At 42.5% G+C, this 14,520-nt stretch overlaps 1 protein-coding gene across 5 annotated transcripts in view; it reads right to left on the bottom strand.

Annotated features, from left to right (window-relative positions):
- Positions 1–13,546, bottom strand: part of si:ch73-267c23.10 (serine incorporator 1) — a 59,886-nt gene extending 46,340 nt beyond the window's left edge. For 3 of the 5 annotated variants that reach the window (XM_053433493.1, XM_053433524.1, XM_053433502.1), the window contains exons 1-2: positions 10,583–11,871; positions 1,533–1,694 (exon numbers count right to left, since the gene is read on the bottom strand). In XM_053433493.1, the coding sequence (XP_053289468.1) occupies positions 1,533–1,694; positions 10,583–10,714 (294 nt within the window). In that variant the 5' untranslated portion in view covers positions 10,715–11,871. Of the gene's footprint in view, positions 1–1,532; positions 1,695–10,582; positions 11,872–13,289 lie in introns of those variants that run through there. The other 2 variants (XM_053433517.1, XM_053433510.1) reach the window with 2 other exon arrangements.
- Between the last annotated feature and the right edge of the window lie 974 nt (positions 13,547–14,520).

The raw sequence follows: 14,520 nt of genomic DNA, 5'->3' as shown, positions 1-14,520 counted from the left end.
ATTTATGTTACTGGATAAACAGGTCGTCGCTTCTTCTGCAACACTGAAGTTAAAACATTGCGTTACGTCCTAACCTTGATGTCCTGGCTGTGCACGTCACGTTACGTTGTAATCTGAGAGAACAACTTCTGTCGGCAGGAGTGTGTGAGTGTGTGTGTGTCTGCTCGTCTCTGTCCCGCTTCACATGAACTGATAATCACTTGTATTTAGTTATGAATCGATGATGTCGGATCTTGACTATGGATCGTTCCAGTCCCTTTAACCCTGATGTCCTGACTGTGCTCAGAACGTAATGTCTCGTGTTGTGTAGCTGGCTTAAACAGTTGTCTCATAAACTCTAGAGAATCAAACAAACACAAAGTAAATGTCAGTCCTGTACGTATCCTAATAACTTGTGATCAGTGATGGTGTTTATTTTTAAAATGTAAAGTAAGCACAGGTCAGAGTGGGAGTGAGGAGGAAGCTCCATTGAACGTAGCGGAAAACATGAATCATTCATGTTCGGTCTCTGCATCGATGCAGAGTCGTTCAAATCTGCATCCCGGTGCATCTAAGATTCAAGATATTTCCTCACCTCTAATTTACTATGTGTTTTAAGCCCAAAGGTCCACCAGAAGTGGCTAAAGTTAAAGGAAGTTAGCATTTCCGACGGTCCCTTATTGCACCTCATCGGAAGATATCAGCTGACTTTTAGGCTATCGTCATCGTGATGTCAAAACTTGGCTATAGACATATCGCAAAGTTGATTTGTTGTCGTCACAATATCAACACTGATCATCAATTAATGATCAATACTCTGTCTCTCTCTCTCTCACACACACACACACACAGTGTGACCGGACACGCTCACAGCCCGAATGGTAGAGACGTAGTAAATTACTGACTGAGCCGCAAAAAACTCAAAAAATTACTTTCTATTGTCCAAACAAGTTAAAAGACCCCACATAAACACTGTAGGGGATCTTAGTGGAGCTGTGCATGACTCCCCAGGGGTCTGCCCCGGACCTGGTGTTGCTGCGGCTGGGCTGTGCGCCTTCTCTCGGCTGTGTCGCAAGTCGTATCATTATCGCAATATTCAACAAGGATATCGTATATCACATGTTTTCCAAATATCGTTCAGCCCTCATGGAAATGTAGCTGTTTGAACTCGAGTTTGAATGTTGGGCTTACGGACACTCGTATGACACCACACGAGCAGTAAGGAGGCAGTATTTACGTCTGAAGATAGTTCACTAAATCCCAGTCCCCCCTTTTTACCCCTGCGACACAGCTGCGTGAAAAGCCGCCGACGCAGTTGCAGAAGCATGCGCCGGCCTTTAGTCCTCCTATATAAGATCCTTGCATTTGACTGTTCTCCATCTTCACTTTGAGATCCAGGTGACTCTCTTTGTTGATCCTTTCTGCAGAAAGCCCCTAATTAAATACACATAGATAACTTTGTTGTTTCCAGTCTCTTGTATTTCCAGATTTCCATCGAGAGCGAGAGAGAGAGAGAGAGAGAGAGACAGAAAGAGAGAGAGATCCCCTCATACCCTTCTGAGCTGCTCGCCTACTCCCGGGGACAGCATGATGCAAGCGACAATGGTCCCCAGCAGCAAGATGAAGGCATAGAGGACTCTGGTGACAGTGGAGTTTCTACTGCTTGGGCAGCAGCTGCACATCAGACATGATGCACTGCTGCAAAGGCATGGCACCTGGGAACAAACAAAATCATACATTTCAGAATTTAGGAGGAGACATATTTTGTGACTGAAGCTTAAACAATTATAGTAAAAACTCAAGAATACATAGGACCTGAATAAGACGATTACAAATCTGACGTGACATAATTGTTGCTCACTAGTTGCTACAGGGAACCAATCTTACAGGTATCCATTCACTGTGACTCTGCACAAAAACTGATGATAGAACATCCCAATAAGTGTGAGCATTTTTGGAAGAACTCTATATGATCACAAGATCTTCACAATGTCACAACTTAGACTGTCTTTCCTGAAGTCAATGGAAATAATGAACAAAGGGCTGTTCAACTCAATGCACTGCTTAATGATGTTTCTAAGAGCAAATATCAATTCATCCACTGCCTCTTCTAAAACTGGCCTGCACCTTTCTCACCCTCTAGTCAATAGTAGTATCAATTCTGTCAAGGAGAACTTTGCAGAAGACTTTGGATGGAATGAAAAGTAGTGTGTTACCTCATCAGCATTCGTAGTTCTGGAGTTTGCCTTTTTAAGGGAGCTGAGAATTAAGCCCTTTTTCCAGTTACCAGGTATTGCATCCTTTTCTCAAAACTTCCTGGAGAGGTCTGTGAGTGACTTGCTTAAAGTGTGAGGGTCGGGTTTAAAGGGGACATATTATGAAAATTCCACTTTTGTAGTGCTTCTACACGTTAATTTGGGTATCTGGCATGTCTACCCACTCTGGAAAAAAACAACTCCTGCGATTTTTTATGGTTCCTCTATGTCAGAAACGTCATGCGTGAGTGACTGCGAATGAGCTTCCGTATGCTTCCCTCGTCACAGGCTAAATGGGAGTCTCTCTTACATGGCCCTGCTTAGAATTAGACTAAGAACCTTACAACTATCTAGGGTAAACGGAGGCCTCAAACTTTCAAACTTAAAATATTACTTCTGGTCAGCACAAATTAAACCTTTGATAACGTGGATTCAGAATAGCACATACACTCGCTGGCTTAATATTGAGAAAAACCTATGCCCAGAGCCCTTAAGGCCGGCGCATGCTTCTGCGTTTTCACGGGCCCGCAAGCGCAAGAGCCTTTCCGGGCCCCTTATGTGCTTGTGTATCTCTTCTTACGTGCTTACGTGCGTCGCCCAATTTTTCTAACTATACGGCAAAGAGACGCGAGCCTCACGCAGCCCGCAAGGCTTGTGATTGGTCTGCTTACTATATCCCGTCCGGAGTCTAGTTTCCGGTTTCATGTCCCATAATACCGGCAGAAACAACGGAAGATTTAGAAGAACGAATATGGACCAAATAGAAGAGCGTTTGGCAGAAGAGATCCGATAGTATGATCGCTTGTATAACCCGTCACTGACTGGCGGATTTGTCCGCCAGAAAAAGGCTACGAGGAGCCGCAGTGGCTATGTAAATAAACAATCGACGAAGAAGAAAGGCGTCTCTAAGGTCGTCTTCGACAAAAAACATTACTCCGCCTAGTGTTCTGGAGGGGAATTGCTTTGTAAGAGGCGCAACACTTGGGGAAGCATGAGTGGCAAAGAGTCTTGCGACACAGCTGCGTGAAAAGCCGCCGACGCAGTTGCAGAAGCATTCGCCGGCCTTTACAAAACTCCGAAGTTAATTTCATCACTAACAAGCATTGGATCCATGAAGACCTTCACACCTAACAATCTAGAAACAGACTTTAGAAAGTAGTCAGATATGGGATTGGTTTACCTGCATCAGCTATTTAATGAGGACAACCTCAAGACTGTCAGGATTTGGGGAAGCAGATGGACCCAGGATGCAGATTTTTAACAAAAAGTGTAATTTTAATTTTCAATTTTTACAAGCCTCAGAATGTTGGGAGGTGACCCCCCTGCTCCCAGGCCTTGGGGAGGCTTTCACATGCAAATGACAATGCTCGAGCTTTACAAATGCAAATCAGGATAGTTTCCCTCAGTGCAGACAACATCTTTTTCTAAAAGGTACCAACTAAACTATCTGGCGTAAGTACATAAGGCTTTAAATAAATATAAAACCTGAAATTATTTCCCTTAAAGGCCGAATTATAGTCGGGTTGCACGCACGCACGCATGCACGCAAGACACGCAACACGCCCCTTTCGTGCCCTCTGCGGGCTTGCGTGCGTCCGCCAATTTTTCTAACTACACGACAAAGCGACGCGAGCCTCACGCAGCCCGCAAGGCTTGTGATTGGTCTGCTTACTACATCCCGTCCGGAGTCTAGTTTCCGGTTTCATGCCCCACAATACGCGGAAATCACGGAAGATTTAGAAGAACGAATATGGACCAAATAGAAGAGCACTTGGCAGAAGAGATCCGAAAGTATGACCACTTGTATAACCCGTCAATGACTGGCCGATTTGTCCACCAGAAATAGGCTATGAGGAGCCGGAGTGGCGATCTAAATAAACAGTCGACGAAGAAGAAGAAGTCTCTTCTTTGTGTGTTTTTTTCTTTGAAAAAAAACGTTACTCCGTCTAGGGTTCTGGCGGTGAATTGCGTTGCAACACGCGCAGCACGTTAGAGAACTATAAACCAAAACGAGTCCGTCGATGCAGCTGCGTGGCCTTCCGTGGTTGCAGTCGCAGGACTATAATTCAGCCTTAAGTTAGTAAGTGTGCTATAATGAATTACAGTTTAAACCATGAGCAAAGGTCATTGTTAGGATTTTTTTTTTAAACAGTGCACTTTATTTAAAAAAAATTGTATTATCCGAAGCAATGAGGTTTCAGTAAGTCTGTTTCCCTGGACAGAAGTGACAACCCACCTCTTCAACCTTAATTGCCCATGATCATTATCCTAAGTCTCAACCACTGTGCAGAGTGGCATGATCACAGCTACTTTTTCTCTTGTGTTGGTTAAATGCACAGTGGATGTGTTAACCACACATCCACTGTGCATTTAACCAACCAGCAATCCGCTCAATAGGCAGAAAATATGCTGGGTACTGTGAGTCTGTGCCCTGTAGAATCTAAACTTCTACTGTATCTCCATAAAAATATCTGTCCTCCCAAAATACTGGCAAATACAGCACCATATTAACATGTCCATGGCAAACTAAGCTGTTGACTCTGCTGAAATTCCCTCATAATTTGAACTTCTTATTAAACTTTCTCAGTATTCCATTAAAACACGAAACACTTTTATCCAAAGCAACTTACAACAAGTGCATTCAACTATGAGGGAACAAACATAGAACAGCCAAAATCATGTTAGTACAATTACTTAACACCAAAAAGAATAAACGGGTCCTCAGTCACATACTCATCCCATATAAAAGTACAATTTAAAAGCTGTTATAACCGCTGCTTTAAGATGAAAAGGACATTTGTGAAACTTTACTCTGAAAACCTCACGTCAGTCTTTAACGTCATCACCTGACGGGCTCGTCCGATCACAGCCTCGTGAATGCAGAGTCTGTCTGCCGCAGACATGAGAGGCTCGTGTTAAGTTTGTTCCGTACGACTGACTCTGTTTTCAGTGTAAATAACTTGCTGAAGTCGACGCAACACTGTTTCCCTGGAGGAGAAGATGAGTGCGTGGAAAAGCAAAGCCGCGGGCCCGGTGTGAAGGAGTCGAGGCGGAGAAGACGGGCGCACAGTCCCTAAATTACGGTGAGACCCCGCTAGAGAGCGAAGCCTTTGCTAACTGTTAAGCTAACTCTCAGATCAGAAAAAAGTGTGAACAACTGTGGGATTAGCGCGAAAGTTGATAAAGTAGAATAAAGCATTGAATGCTTTAGCGGAACTAGTGCATGTTTAAATATGTATGAACTACTTAAATCTTACAGTTTGTTCTCGGTAAGTTTTTTCATAAAGATTCATTAAATAATTTTTTCAGTAACATGTATAAGTGTATGTTGTCATTGAACTGTGCTAATTGTACTGATTGTGTTTACAGCTGATTGAAACGGGGCAGATGAATTGGATCCATCCTTTCACAGCCAGGAGCTCACCGACCTGTGTGCCATACTTCAAATAAGACTAGAAGCAACACTGGATCTCACAGCTACACACCACAGACGTCTACACACTGGGGCAGATTCGGACAGAGTCCCACAAAGAACATATGACCCAGAGGCTGCAAAGAGACATTTCAAGCTTCACCTGATTAGTTTTTCACTGGCTAGGCCAATTTTGTTTGTACAATATTTGTGCTGTATGTAAATAAAGCTTTGACTCAACATATACCTCGTTCATGTTTTTTCCCCTGTAAAATATTTGCACATAAAACATCAAGCATCACACGAATAGTCTTAATTAACTGCAGTGCTTTTGGTAAAGGCTTACTAATAAATTATAATATATATTAATATATATATTATTAGTAACAACTAGGGATGAGCGAGTACAGCATTATCTGTATCTGTATCTGTATCTGTTAACCATATGAATTATCTGTATCCGTATCCGTACTCGGTGTGGGCGGGGCCTAACCCGGAAGTGGGTGTGATTTAACCAGGAAGTGGGCGGGATTTAACCCGGAAGTATGCCGGGTTGTCTTGAAACGGGCGGGGCTTTAACCAGTATGTTATTTTAAGCATGCAATTGATATGGGTTGATCAAAAATTGTTATATTTATTGCTGATTAGAGAACTATACACAGCAGCATCAGCATTGAGCTTCAGATCAATGATTTTGATCACAATAGCAAATTAACTTTTTACAGAACAAGTTTTGCAACAATGAATACAACACATGCTGTTGCAATTATGAAGTGAAATGTAATAACAAGTATTTTCATAATCAACATAACCTTCTTTTTTAACTTTGACATTTTTTTATGATTTTTGTATTTTTATTTTTTTTTAAATTTATTTCCACACCAGGTGTGTGTGTGTGTGTGTGTGTGTGTGTGTGTGTGTGTGTGTGTGTGTGTGTATGTTTATGTGTGTGTATGAGTGAGTAAGAGAGAGACAGAGAGAGAGAGAGGGGGGCGGGGAGACTGTGTTCTACGGATCAAATAGTCCGATGCTGTTTTTCAGATCTGCATTGACTTTAATGAAGACCAGTTGTTCCACATGGCTAGGGTCTAAGTTTGCACGCTGTGGACTGACCACATTTCCAGCTGTGCTAAAAACACGCTCAGACTGGACACTTGTAGGTGGACAACTGAGATGCTGCAGTGCAAAGCGTGTAAGATTGGGCCAGCATTGAAGCTTGCCTGACCAGTATTTCACTGGGTCATCGGTAAGGCTGATGTCCCCATCTGCCAGGTAGGCCTCCACATCACCTGATGGTAAATGTGTCCTCATTGGAATAGCCGATTTCTTTTTCTGCAGGAAAGACAATACTGAAGTGCTGCTGGTGTCAGGTGTCTCTTCTGTGTTTCTTGCAGGTGTAGCCACAGGGTTACAGAGTTCCATCCTGTGGAGTAATGTCCTCTTCAGTGCCTCCACATCAATATTGTCTGGAAAACAGCTGGCTTTATATCTGGGGTCAAGGAGAGTGGCGAGCAGAAATGTGGAGTTTGCAAAAATTGGTTGGAAACGCCATTCTAGTTCTTTGCTCAGATTGGCTGCCAGTCTCCTTGCTGCTGTGCCTAACTTTTCCCTGGACTCAGCCGCAACATCTTGGCCCAGCCCCACTGTGGCATCCTGATCATCATCACCAGCCATGAACTGATCAGATTCATCCTCAAATTCCTCACCAGCTGCAAGACCTCCCACATGCAGTGACCTGATGATGGAGCAGAGGCCATGCAGGAGGGGGGTGACCTCAGAGATGGAGGCGCTGTGTTTTGAGAGTGCCCTTGTGACCTCCTCAAAAGGACAAAGAACAGTGAGCATGTCTGATGCTAACCTCCACTCATTTGGATAGATGATTGTTGGAGCTCTACCCATGTTAGACTCCTGTGTCATAATCTGCACAGCCCTGCGCTGTTCCAGCAGCCGCTGGAGCATGTAGAACGTATAGTTCCACCTTGTTTTTATATCTGTTATGAGCGTGTGCTGGGGGAGATTCAACTGTGTTTGCAGCTCATGTTGCTGGCTTTGCTTGAGCGATGAACATGGCCAGATATGATCCTGGCTTTGGAGAGAAGGGATGTCACAACCCTGTCCTTCTCCAGTGCTTTGATCACCACCAAGTGAAGCGTATGGGACATGCAACGGATGTGCCCATATTCAGTCAAAGCTTTCACCATGTTGGCTGCATTATCTGAAACAACAAACCGTATTGTGACAGATTGACCAACAGACTCTTCCCACTCTCTCATCTTTTCCTTAAGGCAGCACAGAATGTTGTTTGATGTGTGCTCAATGTCCAGCACACCAACATTTAGCAGCCCTGCTTTCCTCTGTACTGAAGCTTCCCCTACACGTTCACACCAGTGCCCAGTTAGACAGAGATATGCATGTGCGTTGTGATTGCTGGTCCAGAGATCTGTAGTGAGGTTGATGACACCTCCTTCAGCTGCCTTAATTGACTGGACCAACTCCCCTCTCATTGCCCCATACAGCTCAGGCACTACAGTTCGACTGAAATAGTGCCTCGATGGGATCTTATACATGGGCTCTAAAAAGCCAACAAGTGTCTTGAAGCCTCTCCTCTCCACCACAGAGAAAGGTTCAAGATCAGTGCAGATCATTTTACCAATCATCTCTGTAATTTGTTTTGACCGGGGATGGTTTGCTGAGAATGGCTGCTTTGCTGCAAATGCAGTGAGTATTGGTGAAGAGGAAGATGAATGTGAGCCCTTAGTAGCACCCAGCTGAACACCAGTGACCCGAGAAGGAAGAGGAGAGGAGGAGGAGGTGGCTGATACAGTGGGCTTTCTAATGTGATGGGCATATAGCAGATGGTTATGTAGAGATGTTGTGTTGTAATGTTTTGCATCTCTACCTCTGCTTAGCTTGGACTTGCAAAGCTTGCAAATGGCTTTGGAGGGATCATTTTCAGACACAGTGAAAGAGTCCCATACTGCAGAAGTCCTCTTGGTCTTTGGTGGAGGAGGACCTCCATCACCAGATGCAATATTGGTCTCAGTGGGGGAAAGGTGGGTGCTACTGCCACCCTCACTGTCCTGCAAGGTTAAGCAAACTCTGACTGGCGGTTCAGTGTCAGCTGAAATACTCTCTGTATCACTCATTATTCTGTATCACTGATCGTGAGAGAGAGAGAGAGAGAGGGGGAGTGTGTGTGTGTGTGTGTGTGTAGCTTAATTTGTAATATTTGTTATACCACTACTACCTACAACGTGTCAGACACTCAGTGCGTGAAGTAAAATAAAACTGGTTAGAGCCTACTGACAGTTTAAAAAAAAAAAAAAATCCAACGAGAGAGAGAGAGAGACGTGAGAGACGCGAGAGAGAGAGAGAGAGACGCGAGAGACGCGAGAGAGACGCGAGAGAGAGACGCGAGAGAGAGAGAGAGAGAGACGCTAGAGAGAGAAGCCAGAGAGAGAAGCCAGACACTCAATGCGTGAAGTAAAAAAAAAAAATTCTCCGACAGGCAGAGACGCAACGCGAGTCGCTTTCTACCAGCACCACGTCTGAACGAACACACGTTTAACAGAACTCTACTGGTTAATAAGTAAGTACAAACTGAAATAAAAACAAACTTCAAGCTGAAGAAACCCTAAACGTTAACGGAAAAGACCCGTGAACCTGAGTGACTGAGAGACAGAGAGCTGTTCTGTGAGTGAGTGAGCAGAGCGGTGTGTGAAGGGGAGGAGCGCTGTGACGCTGTGTGAGGATTTTCATTCAGTCCGAGCACAGATAATGACTCGTATTACTCGTATAATACTCGTGCTCGGCAAAAGTGCTTTATCCGTACCGGATACTCGTTTCAGCCGAGTATCCGGCTCATCTCTAGTAACAACTATAAATTTATATATTTGTATTATTAATATTGTGTGGGAGGGGCTTACCCACGTGTGTACTGCAATGACCCAGAGTGACCAATAGCAACACTTCTAATAGCCAATCACGAGTCATATGCTAATTGTATCACACCTTTTCTCTGCGACCCCCCCCCCCTCCCTCTCCTCTCCCCCTTTGTTCTCCAGACCCCCTCCCCACGGTTCGTTTACTCCGCTACCCTAAGGTTATCGTCACGGAAGAAAGCGGAACTCAGGTTCTGTAAACAGTCACAAACTGCAGGGGACTAGGTGAGTTCCAAAAGATTTCCTTCGACTGAAATTCTGCTTTTTCGTCTAGTGAAAGTTGAGGCGTGGTCTCTGTCTGCTCCCAAATGCAATTTTTTTTAAATTATTTACTCATCCCACCTGGAAAATTTTGCCACAAATTATTTACAAAGCTCAAACTGTCAGTATCTCAGTGTATCAACCTAATTGAGGGACTTAACAAGAATTTTGCTCGGTTTACAGCATGATTTTGAACAAGTGACAAAGCTAACAGAGGAGCTGATAATGAGAAATGCAATCATGAGACAGGATATTACATCTCAGAGACTTGGAAGATCTGTGGTAGGACTGTAACCATCTGGTCCAAACGTGCACAGTTTTGTGATTCCGTCCCCCAACCCCACGATTGCAGGTGCAGCCTGTTGAGCTCTCATTGCGTTATGACAAGGACCCATGGCTGTGATTGCGCCGTGATTCTGCTGTGTGTCGCGATTGTGTGTTGTTCCCACTGGCAGCATGGTCCAGCTGCTACTGCCAGCACTATTTTTACACAGGGTTTGCGTTCAAATGGTCTTAAATGTGTGTGTGTGTGAGAGAGAGAGAGAGAGAGAGAGAGAGAGAGAGAGAGAGAGAGAGAGAGAGAGAGAGAGAGAGAGAGAGAGAGAGAGAGAGAGAGAGATTGATTCAAACTGTATGGTATTTATTTGAGTACCTGCTACTTTAAACAAGGACATACAGTTGTCATACCATAAACCTCACAAAGGCTGTAGCTATTTAAAAGTTAACTTAAATACCTTCAGGTGATGGGCAGTAGGTAGGCTCCCTCTCTCCATCTCCCTCTCTGTCTCTCTATCTCTCTCTTTCACAGACACACACACACACAGACACGCAAACACAACAGGAATGGAATTGGGTCTTGCTGTCATCCATGCACAACTCCCTCAGAAGCTTTCATATGATGACTTACCTAATTAACAATTTTGTGGCCAGGAAATGCAAATGTGTGCATCTTTAGAGCTTCCCGCAACTGCTGAAAATGCCTCTTCTCTAGAGAATTATATACTGTAATATATAAACTGTCTTTGTCAGACAACCCCTAACCTGGCCCTCCTCTACTTTGAAAAGGAACTGTGTGATGCTTAGGATTGGATGAGAACATCTCTGTATTTAACACTTAACCCAGGCATTTGCAACAAAGGTAGGCCTGCTATTTTAATATTTTTCTCATTGCGTCATATTTTCCTCTGAAGGGATTTCAGAGTATACTCCCATTTCCACTTGAACACAGCAATGCTCAACCACATTCAGCACAGAAATACGATAAACTGCTGCTAATGATGGCATGGATACAGTTTGACTGTGAAAAAAAAAAGAATTTTAATAAAGTTTAATTTTGATGACGCGCTCTTTCTCACTTTTAGACAAGTCGAGCAGTCTACATTTAAATTCCAGCTACAAAAACATGGAAGTTTTTCACTTGTAACATTCATGTTGAGATGTAGATTACAGTAATAATTAGTTGACAGCTTCATTGTCTAATGACTAACCCCAGGGATGTTTTATTAAGCCTCAACAGGTAAAATTTCACCAGATGCATGATAAATACTTTTTGCACTATATAAAAGTCTCTCTCTCTCTCTCTCTCTCTCTCTCTCTCTCTCTCTCTCTCTCTCTCTCTCTCTCTCTCTCTCTCTCTCTCTCTCTCTCAAACACACAGAGAAACACTGATAAGGTGGTGTTAAGCGATACAGAGGATCAGATATAGTCAACAAGTTAATACCTAGCCAGACAAGGTCAGCTTAGTACAAGCACAGACTAGGTCATGGTAATATGTGCCAGATAACAGCACATGGCCAGCTTGACCAAGCTTAAGACCAACACAAACCATGATAATGTGTTCATTAGTGTAAAAGTGACAGAGGCATGGTCTTTATTTTGCTTGAATATTACAGTACCTTAGATAATCCTTTACTCAAGAGTAGAGCCAAGCAAACCACATTGCTGCAATTATTAGTAATTTATTAAATTGATGACAATTTCCATAATATAATGATCATTTATATATATATATGTTTTAATATTTGATTATTGCAAAGCTTGTGACGGGGTGATTATTTTTAATCATTTGTATAAATTGTGAGGTTGTTAAATTCCGAATTGAACAGGTAAACAACAACCGAATAAAGCATTTGTACTGCCCAGCAGTCTAAGCCTATTATCCTCTCATGGTAATTGTTGTTACTCAAGCCTTTTATCTAAAATGGATCCTCTACCATATTCTTGATTATCTACTCATATGCTCTCCTGCTGCAGTACATATACCTGCTGTTATCATCACCTGAATCCATTATTTTGAAGGTATTTCTGATAACTTTTCAAGACCCTGCTCAAGGCAACAGAGCCGAGTTAATCCAATTAATAATCTGTAAGCAGATGACCAAGTCTGTTATGATCAACTATTTACATTGCAGTGGCCACTATGATTTCAATTATTAGACACACAACACCTTTATTTTGTGTTTATTAGAAACTACAATGGCAGTAGAGCACATACCTCCACCAGGGCCCAATAGTACCATTCAATTCCAGCAAGCTGTACCAAAATAAACATACTTATAGAAATCAGTCCCCTAAATATAAATTGTTTATTTAATAAGGAATCTTTAAAATGATGTCCTTGCAAATCCATTAAAATGTCAATAAAACGCAATTTTTCAGAATTCTTCTCTTATATTACACAACATTTCCGTTTTGCTGCAAACTAACTAGCAACAGATGAAATCACACCACTTGGCGGATGTGATCATTTTTAGATGAGATACATGGATTGAGCAATTTGGTCAAGTAAGGCATCATTTATTAATGCGCGTCTTTTTGCGCTGATTCGGTAAAGATGCTTGAAGCGGCGAAAAGGATTGAAACTCTGCCTTGTTTTAAAGCGATAATTGATCACCTCTTCTCTGCCCATTCAGTCTTTAAACGGTTAGATACTGGTCACACGGTGTAACTTGCTACATTGCTGTGAACCAGTCGCTATACGTTTTGATTATGTCCTTGTAGATATAACAAGTTCTATCACCATCTCTTTAATGAGACATAAATGACTTGTGAGATCAGTGAGGACTCCACATCTTCAGTAATTAACGGGACGTTTGGTGAAATGAAATCAATACGGAAACTGTCTAAAGTGACGGTGTTGGCCAAACTAAGCAGTGAGCGAAAGGCAAGTGATCAAAACGCCGGTTACTAGAATATGCTCGTTTCCGTTCTTCCCACAAATATACAAACACTCAACATGAATATAAAGAAATTCATCGATTTAGTATGACGAATGTAACCATTGCTCTATGAATACGTCAACCTCGAACAAGAGTCACTAAATGCTGTACGTAACGTTCTGCTCTATCTTAGCCCAAAAACAAGGGCAGTATTGAAACTTAAAACACAAGGTATAAGACTTACATCGATGGCACAGTTAATTTTCCTAATATCAGAACTTACACAACTGGCGAATGTCAAGGCTCCCAGAACAGCTCCCATGGCTGCACGGTTTCAGACCAACAAATTGTAGTAACTGTCCGTAAATCCGTGTACTTGCTTCCGATAATGTTGTTTCTCGCGAGGTTAGGTTTAAAACAGAGCTGCAATTAAGTGCTGGACCACAGTCTATGTGCTGGACTCAGGAGTTTAGTCTGAAATCCTCAGTATGCCCGGGCGACACTGGCTGCATGAGAAGCGCATGACGCCTGCGCCACGGGTCTGCTTCTTGTCACTGGCGTCTGTTGTTTATACAGGTATCTTGTCAGCGCTGAGCTGCAATTTGGTGTGACAGATAATACTAATATTGTTTCTCACGCAGCAAGTGTGTCTGCTTCATTAAACCTTTAGATTTACTGAATTGCTTTTATTTGTTCATTATCAGAGGTCTGTATCAATCTCATCAGATCAAAGTCCACAGCTTTTCAAAATTAAAGCTCTGCAATTCCGCTCAGTGTAAAGCATCGGATGCAACAACAAAGTGAACGTTATGCTTTTACTTTGAAGACAAATTGTCAAACAGGAAGTGATTCTGTGAATGCTTTCACATTACGAAGATCTGCGCTTGTGTTGTATAAAGGTGCTTCCAGACATGCACTGGACTCTAGAGATCCGTTTCTCCGCAGGGACTGTATGTGCGAACAGGGAAACCTATTTGATGATCCATAGTCTAATAATAGAGAAAATTAAAGAAACAAAACAAAAAGCTAGAACCGTACATGAGCTACATAAGCACTCTTCGTCCGCCCAAAACGAGCTAAATAACCAGTATATACATTTTCAAAGTGACTAAGGGAGCTTTTCGTGCAATAGAGATGAAAAACATACAAAAAAAAATAGTGAATTTTACATCAATAAATTTGTCCTAATGTGCTTCGAGGGGATGGATGCATAAAAAAATTGTTATTATACCTGCCAATATATCCTTAATTCGGCAGAGTGTTATTTTATTAAAATAGGTCTTTTAAAGATCACTTTGTTTACATTTTCATTTTCTTAACTTTTTTCTCCCAGCTGTGCCAATGAATCAAAAACCAAACATAACGTTGGCAACACTTCCTATACCCGTTTCAAAATAAACGGTCTCAAGCTATTCTGTTGACTGAATCATTCTTTTTTTGCGCAACCGCAGCCATTGTATTCAGGGCCTGACAGTTCCTTCTTTTTTGCTTGTAGCATCTACTTGAAATTAAGC

The sequence above is a fragment of the Pleuronectes platessa genome, chromosome 2, assembly GCF_947347685.1.
Source record: "Pleuronectes platessa chromosome 2, fPlePla1.1, whole genome shotgun sequence".
NCBI lineage: Eukaryota > Metazoa > Chordata > Actinopteri > Pleuronectiformes > Pleuronectidae > Pleuronectes > Pleuronectes platessa.
This window is presented reverse-complemented; position numbering and strand designations above follow the sequence as displayed.